At 40.0% G+C, this 18048-nt stretch overlaps 1 protein-coding gene across 1 annotated transcript in view; it reads right to left on the reverse strand.

Annotated features, from left to right (window-relative positions):
• The window catches only part of Limch1 (LIM and calponin homology domains 1), a 292070-nt gene that overhangs the window by 83930 nt on the left and 190092 nt on the right, over positions 1-18048 (reverse strand). The window contains exon 4 of the mRNA XM_090343161.1: positions 7016-7122. Coding sequence (XP_090199287.1) covers positions 7016-7122 — 107 coding nt within the window. The remainder of the gene's footprint in view (positions 1-7015; positions 7123-18048) is intronic.

Consider the following 18048-nt stretch of genomic DNA (forward strand, 5'->3'; position numbering starts at 1 on the left):
GATGGGCAATGTATAGAAGATCAAATGGGACTGTAATCCCAGTTGTACAGGAGGCAGCGGAAAGAGGACAGACAGATCTGAATGGCTGAAGATACTGCCTTGAATGAAGTCTACTGCACTTCTCAAATCTTCTTGTATTATTACTTTCTTGTTGTTCAGTAATGCTGTTTGTATTCAGGGCTTCCTGCTTGCTCAGCTGAGGCTCTACCATTTGAGCCACATCTTTAGTTGAGCATTTTTGCTGCTTGTTTTACAGATGGAGTCTGTTGGGCTTTTCTGCCAAGGTTAGCATCAAGCTGTGATCCTCTGGCTGTCAACCGCCAGTTAGGGTCACATATGAGCCACTTGTACCTTGTTATATAAGTACTTCTAATCAAGATCTGAAACCTTATTTAATTAAACAGCCCCATAAAAATGTGTCCTAAGAAACTGTACTATCTAAATATTTGTTCATTTCTGTTCTAAATATAAATTAGAGTTGGTCATTAACAGGAGATAATCATATTATATTCACATGTATACTCAAATATACATAAATGTTTATTCCAATATGTATACCACAAAAGCTACTTGATGGTAGCTTGTAAACACTCAGCCAGTGAGATATTAAATTTTATCCGACATTTATTTCAAAGTTTCACTAACTGGTCAACAAATAAATTCCAGGCCAAGAAATGCTGGATTTCTTTTCTCCACACATTTTAAACTAATCAGGAGCTTCTGGAAGTATTTAGCTCTGGTCACTTTATTGTGGAAATATTCTAACCCAATGTACATATTAATAAATAGGCAAGTCATTTTAAGTCAATCAAGAGCTGAAGGGCTAGCTGAGCATGGTGGTACAAGCCTGTAACCCCGCAGGAAGCATAGGTAGAAGGTTAGAGTTCTGAAGCTGGGCTAGGCAGAAAACGCAAGAACCTATCTGAAAAGGCCAGAGGTTTTGAAGTTTTCTGTAGAAGACAATTTAGTTGACTGTGGATCTGATCAGGGAATTAGACTGAAAGATGCCTCCATTCATTTCAGATTTGATTAAGATAATGTTTCCAGTTTAAATAGAAAAAAATGGTTATGTCTTTGTCTACTTAGATACTGCTAGTTTTATTTTTGTCATTGAGCCCCAAACCATAAATAACAACTCTATAAATGTTGTTACAATCTTTATGAAAAGCAAGAATTGACAATAAAAGAAGTTCACCAACTAATAGCTCAGTAAGGTACAAGTTCACTGACTAAATAATGCTTGACACTTGGTAGGAGCTCACAACATGACTATGGAATGGTTTTCACATAGTGACCGATCCTGTGCAAATATTTGCACATTTGTAAAAGAACGCACAGACTTTCCTTTTCTTTTTCTTTTTGTGTTCATCCTAGGGCTTGAACTCAGGATGTGGGCACTGTCCTTAGACTTTTTGTGCTCAAGGCTAGTGTTCTACCCCCTTGCGCCACAAAATCATTTTAGGTTATTTTTAAAAAGTAGCTAGTTGGAGATAAGAGCCTCACAGACTTTCCTGCCAGGGCTGAATAAGAACTATGATTTTTCACATCTTAGTTTCCTGAGTAGCTAGGATGACAGGCGTGAGCCATTGACACCTAGCCTTTGTATGTTTCCATTCAGCTGGGTTGATTCCTTGGAATGCATCTGAACTGTGTTTCTGAGCAAACTTTTGTTTCCCATCCCAAAGCTGTCTGGCACCCATGCCTGGTAGACTTCACCAATTATACATACACAAACCATTTGCAGCTTTTTCCTCTATTTAAAAAAAAATCTTGGGTCAAGAGTTTGGCCTAGTGATAGAGTGCTTGCCTATCATGCACAAAGATCCGGTTTCCATTTCTCAGTACCACATACATAGAAAAAGCTGGAAGTGGTGTTGTATAGTTCAAGTAACAGTTCTAGCCTTGAGCAAAAAATGTCTAAGGATAGAGCCCAGGCCCTGAGTTCAAGCCCCAGGATTGGAAAAACAAATGTCTATTCAAGTTATTTCTAGAGGAAAAGGTAAAAACATTATCAATGATAGAAACAAAATTGAGGTGTTTTTTGTTTGTTTGTTTGTTTGTTCATTTGTTTTGCCAGTCCTGGCTTGAATTCAGGGCCTGAGCACTGCCCTTGGGCTTTCTCAAGGCTAGAGCTCTACCACTTGAATCACAGAACCACTTCTGGCTTTTTTTTCCCTATGTATGTGGTACCAAGGAATCGAACCCAGGTCTTTGTGCATGTTAGGCAAACACTCTACTATTAGGCCAAACTCCTGGCCCTAAACTGGAGTATTTTTTATTAAAGAATTTATTAACATTGATTTTTACATCATATTTCAAATGTCATGTTTAACAAGTATTCAAGAAGGGAATCTCTATATATAAGCACTGGCACTTCGGTTTTAGAACATAATTAAAATTAAGCTGAGGGTTTGTATGTCATAGATACATATTAATCTATGCAATAAAACATTATGTCTATAGAGTATATAGCCATCATAGATTTTTGTCTATGTAGTTATATTTATATCTCCAAGACCATGTCCATAACCTTGGGTACCCAAATACTGAGTCATCGCTCTTATACTGTTTGGATCTAAGATCCACATATTAAGGATACATGTGCCTTTTGTTCCTTTGGTCTTTACTTATCTCATTCAACATGATTTGCTCTAGTTTCATCCACTTCCCAGTGAATGCCATTATTTTATCTTATCTGTTGGCTATGTAGAATTCATATATACATACATATCCCATTTTTTGTATCCATTCATCTGCAGTAGGGTATCTGGGTTGTTTCCATCTCTTGGCTATTGTGAATAGTGCAGAGATGAACATGGCTGAACAGGTGTCCTTATCATATCCTGGGTTATGATGTTCAGGATAGATGCCCAGGAGTGGTATGGCGGGATCATAGGAAAGGTCAATTTTCAGTTTTTTAAGAAACCTCCACACTGCTTTCCAGAGTGGCTGAACTTGTTTACATTCCCACCAACAGTGCAGTAGAGTTCCTCTTTCTCCACAACTCTGCCAGCATTTGTCATTGTCTGAGTTCAGAATATTGGCCATTCTAATTGGGATAAGATGGTACTTAGAATTGTTTTTATTTGCATTTCCTTTATGGCCATGGATGATTAGCATTTTTTCATAAGCTTTTCTGCTATTTTGACCTCTTCTTTTGATAAGTCTCTCTTTAGCTCCCTTGCCCATTTAGTGATTGGTTTGTTGGGTTTGGGGGGATCAGCTTCTTTAATTCCCTGTAGATACTGGATATTAAGCATTTGTCTGATGTATTATTGGTAAATATCTTTTCCCAGTTGGTTGGCTTTCTATTTCAGTAGCTATGCTTTTATCTGTGCAGAAACTTTTTATTTTTAGGTAGTCCCATTTATCAAGTCTCTCTCCACCCTGTTGTGACCTGGGAGTCTGTTCAGGAAGTTTTTGCCTGTGCCTATGAGTTCCAGTGTCTCTCCTACTCTATCATGTAACAGTTTCAAGGTTTCAGGTCTGATATTGAGGTTTTTGATCCATTTTAAGTTAATGATTGTGCACGGCGAAAGGCTAGGGTCGATTTCTAGTTTTCTCATGTGGCTGCCCAGTTTTGCCAGCACCAATAATTGAATGGACTGTGTTTGTTCCACTGTTTATCTTTGGCTCCTCTGTCAAATACAAGTTGACTATAGGTATGTGGTTCTATTTCTGGATCTTCTATTCTGTTCCATTGATCTTAAACTTGACTATTTTTAAAAGATGGAGGAGTTTTAGAAAGAGCCTCTAAATCTCCTGCACAGGCTCCACCCTTATCCCTTCCAGGTCATAGATGCCAGCACTAGGTCTCCCTCTCTGCACCGGACCACTCAGCTCTCAGAGAAAAACTGAACTGTAGTGATAGTACATTGACCTACCTTAGGTAGAAAACTTACATGTGCTAAAAAAACAAAATAAGAGGCCGGAAGATTGGCCTTGTGGTAGAGTGCTTGCCTAGCATGCATGAAGACTCAGGTTCAATTCCTCAGTACCACATACATAGAAAAAAGCCAGGAACGGTATTGTGGCTCAAGTGGTAGAGCTCTAGCCTTGAGAAAGCCCAAGGACAGTGGTCAGGCCCTGAGCTCAAGGCCCAGGACTGGCCAAAAAAAAAAAAAAAAAAAACAACCCAAACAAACAAAAAAAAACTGGCTCCCACATGGGGCCATATTAAAACACTATCACCAATTTTTTTTTTTTACTTGCCAAGCTGAGGACCCCTTCCATGCCACCTCTTGACTATTACCAGAAACAACAATCCATGGCAGGATTTAAAAAAATTATTAGCATACGTCTTAAATATATACTAAGGGATTTATTGTAATTTTAATCTTAAATTCTTCTGTATTTCTAAATGAAACGATCCAGTGAAATAACTTCTCTGCATAAGGAGAACATTGTGCCCTCACTCTTGGTAGCCCCTCCCCCTCCCTACCCAGGCTCATACCCTTCAAACATCAAGGTGTTTCTTCTCCCAGGCCTTCTTCACCCAATGCTTGCTCTACTCTGATGGCTGACAGATCTTCCCATGGCTGGCTCCTGCTTCTTATTCCTGTCTTAGTCCTCAGCCTTCAGCTGCCACTTTGAGATATCACCTTTGACCGAATAACTGCCGATTGGTTCACTATCTTCCAAATCTCTGTTTGCTTTTCATATCAGTCCCTTCACTTTCTGCTATTATTTTTATTTAATTTGCTTTCAGTTCTTGGCACTGGAGTGAAAAATCACACATAGCAGGGCTATCTTGCTCATTTGATTCTCTAATGGAAAAAGTGTCAGACATATAGGAGTTGCTCAGTAAATGTTTGCTGAACAGATGCATGCCAAGTACCAGAGTTCTACAGGGACATAATGGAAAAGTAGTGCCTAAAAAAAAATGAAAGTGCATAAGTGAAGGAAAACTTAAAAGAGAAGGAAAGGAGAATTAATGTCAAAGGAGACCTAGCCAGCAAGACAGAATATGAACAGGATGCCAGAGACAGAGGAAAGAAGACAGAAAAACAAAATGAAAGGTAAAAATAAGAGGAAGATGGTGCCCTTGTTAATTTAATTTTCCCCTTTTTGTACACTCGAACTACTGTTTTTGTTTTTTGCTTGTTTTGTGTCTTGAACTCAAGACCTCATTCTCTTTAGTTCTTTCACATAAAGCTGGCAGTCTACCATTTGAGCTACACCTCCACTTACAGTTTTTTGGTGGTTAATTAAGTGTCTCAACTTTTCTGACCAGGTTGGCTTTGAATCTTGATCTTTAGATCTCAACCTCCTAAGAAGCAAGGATTATAAACATGAACCACCAGCACCTGGCTGGATGACTGTTCTTTCTTTTTTGTAATTTAATTTAATTTTTTATTATCACGGTAATGTATAGAGGGGTTACAGTTACATTCGCCAGATAGTAGGTACATTACTTCTCAGACATGGATATCCCTTCTTATGCTTTTGTCCCTATTTCCCTCTCTGAATCCCCTCCCAATCATCTTGTATATCTTTTTTCCCCCTCGTCTACTCTAAGCAAGCTTTATTTAGAATCTTCTCTGGAAGAAAATTCTGTCCAGTTCCATTTTGCAGATGAGGACACTAGTTCATGGAAGCAAAGACAGTTGGAACCACAGATCTGGGGAGCTCAGATACATAAGAAAGGTGGTACCAGTTCTGGACTTTATAACCAATTAGCACCTGAATTCTCCTGCTTTACTGATTGTTTAAAGTGGCTTGGAAAAGAGGAATGAAGCATCTGATACAGAGTGAACTTTCCCTCATCCTCTCGAGTGTGTGTGTATGTGTGTGTGTGTGTGTGTGTGTGTGTGTGTGTGTAGCACTGTTGCTAGTGTTTCTGGACACCTGTCACCCAGGTGAAGCTATGAATATGAGATGAGGCAGAAAACAATTTCCTAAAATGATTTATAGAGGCTGGATTCAAGAGTAATAAGTGGAGCATGTGATGATTAAAATGAGGGGTATGCTGGTGCATTTAGTCAAATATCTGACGTTTTTATTCTGTTATTTTTTTGTTCACTGAGCTCAAAATTTTTCCATGAGGAAAATTAGGGAATAGCATGTTGAAAACTAAGAGGAAATTTTAATCAGTCACAGCTGACTCTCCTTTATCTCATAAATCAATATAAACCAAATTTTATTTCATTCACTGCTTTCTATTTGCATTATCCTCATTATCATCATCATTATTATTAAAATCAAGACCAGCAAATAGAACAACAGGAACAACTCTGAATTTTGGCTTGTCTCCCTTTCCTATTCATCCATGATGAAATGACTCCAACAGTAACTAACTCACAGACCCTGTCCATGAAATTGAGTTTTAATATGAAATTGTATTCATGCTGAATATTTTTGACTATGGTGAAAAATGTCCTACATGACATCAGTAGGGTCTGAAGAGCTTTTAAATGCTGGGAAGGTTATCTTCGCCATGTTATAAGGACACATCTGCTTTTTATCCTGGTCATGAACTATTTCTCTACACAACAATACATTCTGTTCCAAGAATTTCTTTGGCCTCAAACAAGGCTCAGAGTGGATACAGTCAATAATGGCCAAGAGGCAAATATCCTTCTCCAAACACCTTGATTACTCATACAGATGAGAAAACAATCACAAATGTAAATGCAAGAGACACACATCAGATGCCTTCCCTGTACAATGAATACAGTTCAGATCTGTTTACCCAGCTTGTGCTCTTCCAAGAACCTGTTCAAATGCCTGGCTGAAGTCAATAAAAAGTTTCTGCCTGAGACCTATAAATTCTGTGCATACTTCTCTCTTGTTACGTATGACTTAAGGATTTTTTTTTCTTCAAAATTCTAGTTCTGTTTTCATGACTATTACATTTTTAAAAAAAATCATACTAGATCACAATCAAAACTACACACAGAGAGCAGGCTAAGGTGAATGTTTTAAAAACTTGATCTTTACTTAACCATTTTAATAAGGTATCGTTGCTACAAAACTGTAAATCAAACCATAAAGAGCTTTATGGTGTGTTACTCACTTGATTACCCCTCTGTTGGAAGCATCCTGGAGGTCACTTGGATCGAAGAGTTGAGATTCTTTAAGGCCAAGTTCTTTGCAACCTCTCAAGAATAAGATGATATTGTCCTGGAGAAAAAGGAATTTTTTTTTAAAAAATGAATATTTTTTATGAACCAGACTATTCGCCTGCAATAATCCAAATTCCTATAGGTATGGTTATTGAATCAGGTCTGAATTATGGCTTATCCCGTAACAAAATTATACTTTGTTGGGAAATGTTTGAGTAAACTGACATTTTGAACTTTCAAGTCCACAAACGGTCAACTTCACTTTCTCCCCTTAGCTTGACACATTTGCACAAAGCTGCAAGGAAAATGCCTACGTAAAGAACTTAGTATCTTTTTAAGGAGTATTAAAAAAAAAACAACCAGGTATTTTCCATTGCTGCCAAACTCTCTGTCTATAATGTATTATCTAGTCTTTTACTCATTGTGAGTCATGGAAATGAATGATTCCGAAGGGGATTACAAATTGGAGGTTATTCTTTTGGAATGCTGTGGTATTGAAATGAGGTTCTCAGCATGAGACGTGCCAGGATAGTGCTGGAGAGCCATGGCAAGAGTCTTCATGATGCTGGGACTCTGTGGGAAGAAATGGCTATTGTGACAGTCCCTAAGGAAAGCCAAGTACTGGATGTAGTTTGTGGGCAGCAATTTTGAGAAGTGAGTTCGGCACCCACATTCTTGCTGATGACCAGATATTTTGCTTCTGTATTCTGCTTCTGTATCTTGTTTAGCTTGCATAATAGAGGAAAATTGGAAAAATTCCATTTAATACATGATCCCTCCATTTTGGGGTATAAAAACCTCCACTTGTTACTCTGGGCGGTTTCTGGGTTCCTGATGCCTAAGAGTAGTCCCGGCAGGTTATGATTTGATATTGACAAATTCCCTTTTGCAATTAATAAATTATTTCATAATTAAGATTTGGTCTGTTCCCAGGGGGTCCTCAACTGGTTACAGTATTAGTCAACAGGTTTATCAATTACAAGTCCTCCCTTCTTTCCTTCCTTCCTTCCTTCCTTCCTTCCTTCCTTCCTTCCTTCCTTCATTTCTTCTTTTTTGGGAGGTACTAGAGTTTGAGCTCAGGGCCTTCAGCTTGCTAGACAGATGCTATACCACTCGAACCATACCCCTATTTCCCTAAAATATTTCCAAAGATATTGGATTCTAGTCTATCAAGTAGTAGATATAGACTCTAGTCTATCAGGTAGTAGAAACTACAGCTCAGGGAATGTGGGCTCCAAGAGTCATATTAATAAGACTCCCCTTAGAGTGTTTAAACAAAGCCACTGAGGAAATGTGAAATGCAGGCAGCAGTTACTGAATCATGGCCTCACCCAATGCAGTTGAACTGAGAGAACAAAAAAGACAATACTATCAATGTAGGCAGGATTCTAAGACCCCCTAGAAATCTACTCTCACTCCTTCCCCATGTAGACACCTAAGGTAATCTCCTCTCCTCGAGGACAATATGACAGGTTACCCTCTGTGGTCATGTCACTGATCAGTTGGCTCTGAGTTAATCCAAAGAAAGATGATCTAATTGCGATAGAGTTATTAAAGAGACCTTTATAGCCAAAGGTAAAGTCACAATTCCTGCCACTTGGGAGTTCTAAAGCTGCAAAGATTTGAATTCTGCTACCTGTGATTGGAGCTTGAAAAGGGTTTTGAAGATGCTTAGGACCTCAGCCACCATGAACACTTTGATTTTAGCCCTTTAAGGCTGTCAGTAAAAAGCCCATGTCCAAATTGCAGACCCACAGAATGAGAAATGAGTGAAATGATAAATGAGTGCTGTTTTAAGATGCTAAGCTCATAGTAATCCTTTTTTTCATAAGCATACTTTAATTTTTTGAATTTTAACAATTCAAGTAAAAGTCAGCTCATTAACATAAAAACCGAATAAATGCACATCATTTACAGCCATGTGTATAAATGCAAGAATAGCAAAACTCACATGAATGGGCAAAAATGAACAATTCTTTTAAAGTTAACTGTTAGCCATGTATGACAGATAGGTCATAACTGCATTTTTCACATACATTGGGGTATACATTCAATAGGCTTGTCAATAAAAAAGGGAGAAACAGCAGAATTTTCAAATCCTAAAGGGGCATCATGGTAATTCTTAATGCAGTAGTAAAAAATAATTCACCATAGACTCTAAGCAATAAGAACATTGGCAATGAATCACTAATTTATTTAAATTCTTTATTATACACCAGGTATTTTCCCAAGAGCTGTACATATATGAACTCATTTAATCCCTGCATAATCCAATGAAAGGGGCACTAATCTGTCTTATCATTTGATGAATGAGCAATCTGACACTTTGGACAATGAATCAAATTATTCTGAGAAACATGGTGGCATGTAGGAGAAACTCAAGCATAAAATGTGAGACCAAAGGACCATGGACAGTGAGTGAGGAGGTGGGGACAGAGCTGAAATCATGGAAGGCAGATCACGGGAAGCTCCTAGAGACTGTGTCTGAGAAGTGATGTCTGGATCTGAAGTGGGATTTGGAGAGGTAAGGAGCGGCAGAAGTTCAGAGACAAGGGTTAGGAAGTAGAAGACCAGTGAGGATGCAAACAAAGCCCTTGCTTTGTTTCTGAGTGAGAACCTGGGCTTTTTCAGGACTGGGGTGTGGCTCAAATACTATAGTGCTTGCCTTGAAAGCATGAGGCAAGACTTTCAAAGGCATCACTGGCTGAACAATTTTGAGGACACCATATTCAAAAAGGAATGCACTCCTCCTTTGCCAGTGCACATTTCAGCAATGGTAAAGTGCATTTGTTAATTCCAAACCAGGACAGTGACCAGTGCAAATGTTCAGGAGAGTCTTTTGGATGCATGCAAATGTTTGTTTTGTTTTGTTTTTCTGAGTTGGTCTCTTTGAGTTGAGCTGGCCTCTTACTCTCTTAAGAATCACTAGAAATCACATAAAGCCCATGGCCTCCATGGAGTCCCATGGTGGCACTCAGATCTTGGGGAAAAGGAGAGAGGTGCTTTTTCCCACGCACGTGCTCAGTCACACACACTGACCCAGGAACACCACGTGTGATCAGTCTACAAACATGCAGGCCTTGTGCTGCTGCCAGCCTCAACAACTTGGACTGGAAGATTTAAATAACTGCAGGTTTGTTTCCAGCTCCTTGCTGCAACCTCATGATGCTGGAGGAGAGCCAGACCTCAGTCAGGAGCAGGGCCAGTAGGAAGAGCCATCCAGCCAAAAGCCAACAAGGGCATCTACCCAGGCAGGGGAGGACTGTGCCTTTAATTACACAAAATTCCTCTCATCTATTTTCATACACCTTGCTCTGTACACCGAGATTTCACCACATTTACACTTTTTAGCAAAGCTCACATCCCACTGTTTTAAAGGAGATGACCTGGGAGACACTGCTCTATTACAATGGCATTATGTTTAGCTTTTTACCAACACAGAGCTAGCAAAAACCCATTGAGATCTTAGTAATCTTTATAAGAAAAATGTAAAGGGCTCCTCAAGGGGAAAAAAATCAATGTTATGGAAAAAAGAGCCTAAAAATTGTAGCTTAAAAGATATGCTGACTAAATGCCATGTCTGACCTTAACTGGATCCTTATTCCAAGAAGAAAAAGTAACTAAGACTCTAGGGTCAAACTTACATGTAGAGTGTATGCTGGAGGATATTGCCCAATGAGTGCCAGATTTCTTAGTTGTAGAGTTCTGATGCAGCTGTGTGAGAAAAACACCTCCTCTTTTCAGTCCACATAGGAAACTAAATAATCACACACACCAAAAAAACCCTCCTAGCTTAACACAAGCCTCTTCTGGGTCCTCTTTACATAGTTTCCCCATTGTAGCTTTCTGTGTGGGGACAGGCATCAATCCTGGTGCTCTCTGCGGATAGATAAGGATAGCAAGCCCCTGATGTACCTGCTCTCTGGGGATTTGGAGTTGTTCTTTCTTTCCACCATAGGTGAAGCAGGACATCCTCATGAATGTGAAGTTCACAGATAACGAAAGGTATGGACACGTGTGCATTTCGAATGAATTCCACATACCTCTGTTGTCAGATGTTAAAAATGTAATATGTTCAAAACACCCGTAAAACCTTTTTCCAGTTTCTATAAATAAAAAGACTAGGTGGAAAATATAGAACTGTAAACTGCAATAAGCTCTAGTAAATTAATCATTTTAATACGTTTCCTACAATAAAAACTGACTATACAATTCTTATTAGGGTTTAGAATGGTCCAGAAAGATCTGCAAGAATATCATAGATGACACAGATCTTGTCAGAAAACCAGTAACTAAACAATATCACATTTCCACTCTACCAATAAGTCTTTAAAAAATAAACAAACATGGTTTTTGTTAGGTTTTCTCCATTGGAAGCAAACACTCTTTAACAGAAATTCAATTAAGAAATCCAGAACTTAAGGAATATGTTACCAAAAAAATATCTGCAGGAATTTACCCAGTAATTAATAGAACTTGGGGATTTCCTGAACCAGTGTGTTCATGGTTATGGCTCCAGCCTGCATGGGTTCCAGTCAAACCCCAGGAGCTGGCACATATCCAATCACAACCAACGCTTGCCAGACTGTCAATGCATTTTTATTTGCCAGGAGCAACTTAATGAGGATACCAGCTCTTCCACTGAGAGGAAAGAGCAATTCATTGGACCTGGAGGAATTATGGAGTGAGTTCACCCAGAAGGTGGCAGCTGGTGGCTGCTTGAAGTAAAAAGAAAACATTTATAGATGGGAAATGAACAAATGTCTGGTGGGTTGCAGAAGAGATGATAGAAGGGTGGGAGGGAAAGAAAACTGCAAAAGGTAAGGCTGAGGAGGGCCATGAGTGACCCCTGAAATCTAGACCATCCTCTAAGCAGCAAGAATCCAGGCCAGTTCATGCAGAAGGGACAAGTCCTGGAATGCTACCTTTGTCTTAGGATGATGCATCATGTTCTGCAGGAAAGACACTGGATGGGAGAGAGGGTCCACGCAAGAGGCTCTTCCAAGATCAGAAGCAATGTCACTGAAACTACGAGGCTGTGAGTGCTCTGGGACTGTAAGGAGATGGAGAGGGGTTTGGGTGATGTTGAGGGTTTGATCTTCAGGGACAAAAATGACGAGTGGTAAGAAAGGGAACTAGGTTAAACTTGGAGTGCTCCACTCAGAGACACAGCTCCCCGGGAACCACGCCAAGGTAGAGGTGAGAAGGGAGGCCTCTGCTGATACGTAAGTGTATGCACACGACAGCAGCGAAAGACAAGTTCTTCCAGAAGAGCTCAGAGGACAGGAGAGACTATGACAGAACTATTCAGAAAGCATATTTGAGGCACTGTTTTTGTGCCCACAAAGAAGACAAGGAAAAGCAATAGGAAGTCAGGGAAGTCAGTATCAGGGGACCAGCCAGGAGCACTTTTTAGGGAGCACCATGTGTCCCTCATTACATGTCACATCCTCCTAATGAGGCACCAGCTCAGTCACTGAGTGGCCAGAAGACCTTTAAGCAAGGTGCTTAACAACTCTCTGCCTCAGTTTTTCTTCTTCAAGTATTTCCTCTGGGATGTCACATATCTCTCTAGCCAGGTACAAGTCCTCATAGGTCCCCAAACATACCAGGTAGGTAGGTCTCTGTCAGGGTCTTCACCCTGCTTTCATTGGTTTATTCATTTTTCTTTTCAACACAGATATGAACCAGAAAAATATCCAGAGTATAATTAGTGCAACAGTATAAATGTATGGAATGAGTAAGTGTAAAAAAAAGTGGAGGTAGTTATACTGTCATAAGCTTGCAATGTGGAATTAAACAAGAGAATATAGATAAAGGACTTGACACAGAGGTGTCTGACACAGAGCAATAATCCAGTAAATATTTTCCTTTATTACACTTACTTCTGTTGCTAGGATGAAAATTGGAAAATAAATAGACTTTCTGATTAGAAGGATATTAATCATTTTGTTCAGGGGTAAAAATAAGGTTTCTGGAAGTTAAAAAGTCATGGAAGAATAAAAACAAAGAAAACATAGAAAGACATTTTGGGGATATTTGGCTAAGAAGAGATTATGTGTATGGGGGGGCGTGAACCAAAGAAAGGTTGGCTAAATGAAGGAGAAATTTGGCATCCTTCTTCTGGAGTTCTTTTGGTCCACCTGGGCCCCTGATGGCATGACCTCTCAACTTCTGTCTGGCACCAGACTGTGCCAGTCTGTGCAGACTATTTTACATTCTACAATTCTTGAGCTTGCATCATTAAAAAATTCTTTTATTTTATTGAATGGTAGTACTGGGGTTTGAACTCAGGGCCTTGAGCTTACAAAACAGGTACTCTGCTACCTGAGCTTAATCCGCCCCCCCCTTTTTTTTGCCTCAATCCCCTTTGTATTATTTATCTTTTAAAAGTCTCTTTGTTTTTGTCCCCCAAGCTGACCTGGCCTTTGATTCTCCTACTTATTTCTACTGCACAGCTGGGATCACAGATTCACTCTGCTGCATCCTGTGTTTTTGTTGACATGGAGGTCTCACTAACTTTGTCCAGGCTGACCTGGATCCATTATTCTCTTGCTACTTCCCTTCTATTTTAATCATTTCTAGTTACATATTCTTTTTCTGGCTTATCATCACATAGACCCATTCAAGGGATCTTGAATTCAAGCATCCTAATCCCTGAGCTTAGTCCCTCTCCTAGATTTCTCATTACTTCTCTTTGATAATGCCAACGTTCCCTCTCTACTCTGTCCTTTCTTTCCTGTGCATGTCCCTCTATCCAGGTTGCCTGATTTCCTCCAGAATCCAGTCATGACTAGTGTGGCTGCTCAACTATTCCACTGTCTGTGTCTTCAGTGTTTTCACATCTTGGTTATGCTTTGGAAAACAAGAGTACAAGTGGACCAATTAGGCTTGAAGGCTAAGCCAACCTTCTCTCACCTCTTCTTGAAGCATGAGCCACCATGTGTGTATGTAGGTAGACAGCAAGGACGACACTCCTGGCCCCTCACCTCTCTTCCCCCTGTCTTTTGGGAGAAGTAAGGGGAATTGTCTAGCTCATCCAGTTCTAGATTTCCCTTCCTAATGACAGCCTGTCTGTAGGACATATGTGCCCTGTCTGAGTCTGCCGTGTGGGATAGGGCCTTTCTCTGTAGGGGAGGCCTGTGGCTGTCCAGCTGTGCCAGAAATGGGGGGAGAGTGCATTTATTTAATTTAGGAGTAAGGATTAGAGAACTGCTTGGCTCAAGCTCTAAAAGCCACAGACTCTAATTTGTTTTATGGGAAGTAAAGCTGATATTCTGATCTTTTCCTAACTCCTGTGCATGTATCTCAACTGGGAGAGAAAAGAGGTTCTTTATATATTGGCCTCCCGCAGTCCCTAAATTGGCTCCCAGGACTTCTGGAAATAATGGTGCTGTAATCGCTGGGCCAATTAGATGACCCTGGAAAAGTCTTTTAGGCATCTCTGGATAGTTCCCTCTCTGATCCCAACATTATGAATTCTTTAATTTCTACCCTGAAAACATCAACCCCACTCCCCCTTTCCCAGGGCTTACTTCCCCTCCCTACAAATTCTACAACTAGTAACCCATTTTGTTAAAAAGAAAAGAGTATAAAATTGTGTATTCTAAGGCATTTTGCAATAATACATTAATATATTTTTCAACAACAGGAGGAAGATGTGAATTTTGGTCAAGGCAAAGATCAAAGAGCCAAAGTATACATATTTATTTTCATTTTATTTCAAGTACTCATTCAAAACTATTTGTCGAATGCTTACTATATGAGAGGTATTGTGGGAAGTGTCCTGGGCAAGAAGGGGTCATCGTTAGAATTCGAACTCTGATTTGTAAAGGAGAGAAATAAGGATGCGCAGGATTACAGAATCCAGTATAGCCCAACCACAGGTGACGTGAGGAAGGCAGATGACCGACCCTTTGAATAACTGGAGACCAATGCCTAGGCTTGTTTCACATCTTATCTGACTGTTCTGCATTCACCAGATTTCTTCCACTTGGATCAACTAGTTCCTGAGCTTTAGGCATGAAAATTGTCACTCTCTGAGAGGTCTAAATTGTTTTCTCATTTGGAAAAAAAATTCTAAAACAAAACAAACAAAAAACACCTAAAAATACTCTACTTCCCTGCCCAGAGTCAGGAAAGAAAAAGAGGCTATGAAATAGCAAGAAATGGTAGAAAGAACTAGTTAGAGAATTATTTCTACAAGAAGGAAAATGGGAGCCAGGCACAGTGGCTCACACCTGTAATCCTAGCTACTCAGGAGGCTGAGAACTGAGGATCACGGTTCAAAGCCAGCCTGGGCCCTAAAAGTCCATGAGACTCTGATCTCCAATTAACTGCTAGAAAACAGGAAGTGGCTCAAGGGGAGGGCAGTAGCCTGAGCACCCAGGCCCAGAGTTCAAGTCCCATGACTGACAGAGAGAGAGAGAGAGAGAGAGAGAGAGAGAGAGAGAGAGAGAGAGAGAGAGAGAGAGAGAGAGAGAGAGAGAGAGAGAGAGAGAGACAGAGACAGAGAGACAGAGAGAGAGAGAGAGAGAGACAGAGAGAGAGAGACAGACAGACAGACAGACAGATACAGAGAGAGAGAGAGAGACAGAGACAGAGAGAAAGAGAGAGGGAGAGAAGGAGGGAGGGAGGGAGGGAGGGAGGGAGGGAAAGAGAGAGAGAGATAGAGAGAGAGAGAGAGAGGGAAATGGGATTCTTATGAGGAGACATTATAGAGCCCTGGCTTTAGTCACCACAGTAGACCTAAAGTGGATTTTTCTTTCAAAATTCTTTTTTTTTTATTGTGACTAATAGAAGGGTAGAGAAAAAAGCAAGGTAGAGTGAAACACGCCAGAAATCCCAGTAATTGGGCAAGAGCATCACAAGTCTAAGGGCAATCTGGGTTATGCAGCCTAGATTAAGCAATAGGTAGACTCAGAAGAAAAAAGGCCTTAAGGGGGCTGGGTATGTGGCGTAGTAGTAGAGTACCTGTCTAGCATGCACAAGGACATGGGTTTAATTCCTCAGCATATGTGATGCTATTTATGTAAATAGAAAAGCCTCGAAGTGGTGCTGTGGCTCGAGGGATAGAATGCTAGCCTTGAGCGGAAAAAAAATGCTCAGGGATACAGTTACAGCTCAGGCCCTGAGTTCAAGCCCCAGGACTGGCACATAAAAAAATGTCCTTTACTAAGAATCACAGCAAATAAGAGAAAGGCTGGATAAGTGGGACTGCATTAAACTGCAGAGCTTTTGTATGGCAAAGGACATAGCTAGTAAATTAATTAGGAAGCCTACAGAGTGGGAGAAGATCTTCACCAACCATACAACGGACAAAGGCCTCATATCTAAAATATATCAACACCTCAAAAAATTGAACCAATCCAAAACTAATCTCCAAAGTAACAACCATCCCATTAAAAAATGGGCCAAAGGCTTAAAGACAGTCTTCTCTGAAGAAGAAACAAAAATGGCCTATAGACACATGAAGAAATGCTCAACATCTCTGGTCATAAAAGAAATGCAAATCAAAACAACTCTAAGATTCCACCTCACTCCAGTTAGAATGGCCAGGATCAGGAAAACTAATAACAACAGATGCTGGAGGGGATGTGGCCAGGAGGGATCACTACTACACTGTTGGTGGGAGTGCAAACTCCTTCAACCACTATGGAAAGCAATATGGCAGTGCCTCAAAAGGCTAAACATAGAGCTCCCCTATGACCCAGCAATTCCACTACTTGGCATTTACCCAATCATCCAGAAACTAGGGCATACTAAATCCACTACCACAACAATGTTCATTGCAGCATTATTCACCATAGCAAAGATATGGAACCAACCTAGATGTCCCTCAGTTGATGAGTGGATCAACAAGATGTGGTATTTGTACACAATGGAATTCTATGCTGCTGTCGCCCCATTTGTTAGGAAATGGAAAGACTTAGAAAAAATCATATTAAGTGAAGTAAGCCAGACTCAAAGGAACTTAGGCTCAATGGTTTCCCTCATTTGTCATAATCAGTAGAAACCTTGGGCTCTACTAGCAGAGATTTGCAATAGAGCAAAACCTTGATACATAAGGCCATATAGTATGAAGCTAATTGAAAAGACCTCCAGGATATTGAAACAAAAGCCATACAATGAATGATCGTTGTCCTTAATGTACTGTTATCTCTCATCTCCTTTGCTGTCCCTTGGTTATCTCATATTGTTATAGTAGCTCACTTTGTTATCTGATATATTGGATTTATTTGTATTTGGTTATTTGAAATTTGATAGGGAAGGGGGGAAAACCAAGACGGGGGGGTGGAGGGGAGGGTAATGGGGACCAAGACATGTGAAAGGGTATCAATATGTGTGAATTAATGCACCTTCTATCTGGCAAATATCATGTAACCCTTTTACTAATTTCAATAATATAAAAGAGTAGAATACTAACTTAACTGCTACTATGTAAAAGATACTAAATATAATGCTTTGGGGGGCACATTCCAGAGCTTGAACTTGGGGCCTGGGTGCTCTGCCTTAGCCTCTTTTGCTTACATGGATGTTTTACCAGCAGAGCCACAGATCCACTTCCAGTTTTCTTGGTAGTTAATTGGAGATAAAAGTCTCAAGATTTTCCTGTCCAATCTGGCTTCAACTCCCCATTCTTAGATCGCAGCCTCCTTAATAGCTAGAATTACAGATATGGGCCACAGATGCCTGGCTAAATGCTCAAATTTAATTTTACTTGAAAATTCTTTTTCTGCCTCCATTTTCCAAGAAGTTAACAAGTGATGCAAGTAAAAGTAAATTAGTTCTGCTCCAAAGAGCTTTTTCAACCATAATTTCTCCATCAATACAGTAAATAGGACCTAAATTTTCTTCTCTCATGGGATGTTTCGGGACAAAGAGTATCCAACTCCAAAGACCCCGTTGCCTCCTTATCTTGATTTTGATTCCTCTTTTTGCATTATGGACTCATGGCCATTCAGCAAGCTCCTATTTCTTGTCT

Source organism: Megascapheus bottae, chromosome 13, assembly GCF_031878675.1.
Source record: "Megascapheus bottae isolate mThoBot1 chromosome 13, mThoBot2.hap1, whole genome shotgun sequence".
In the NCBI taxonomy this organism is placed as follows: domain Eukaryota; kingdom Metazoa; phylum Chordata; class Mammalia; order Rodentia; family Geomyidae; genus Megascapheus; species Megascapheus bottae.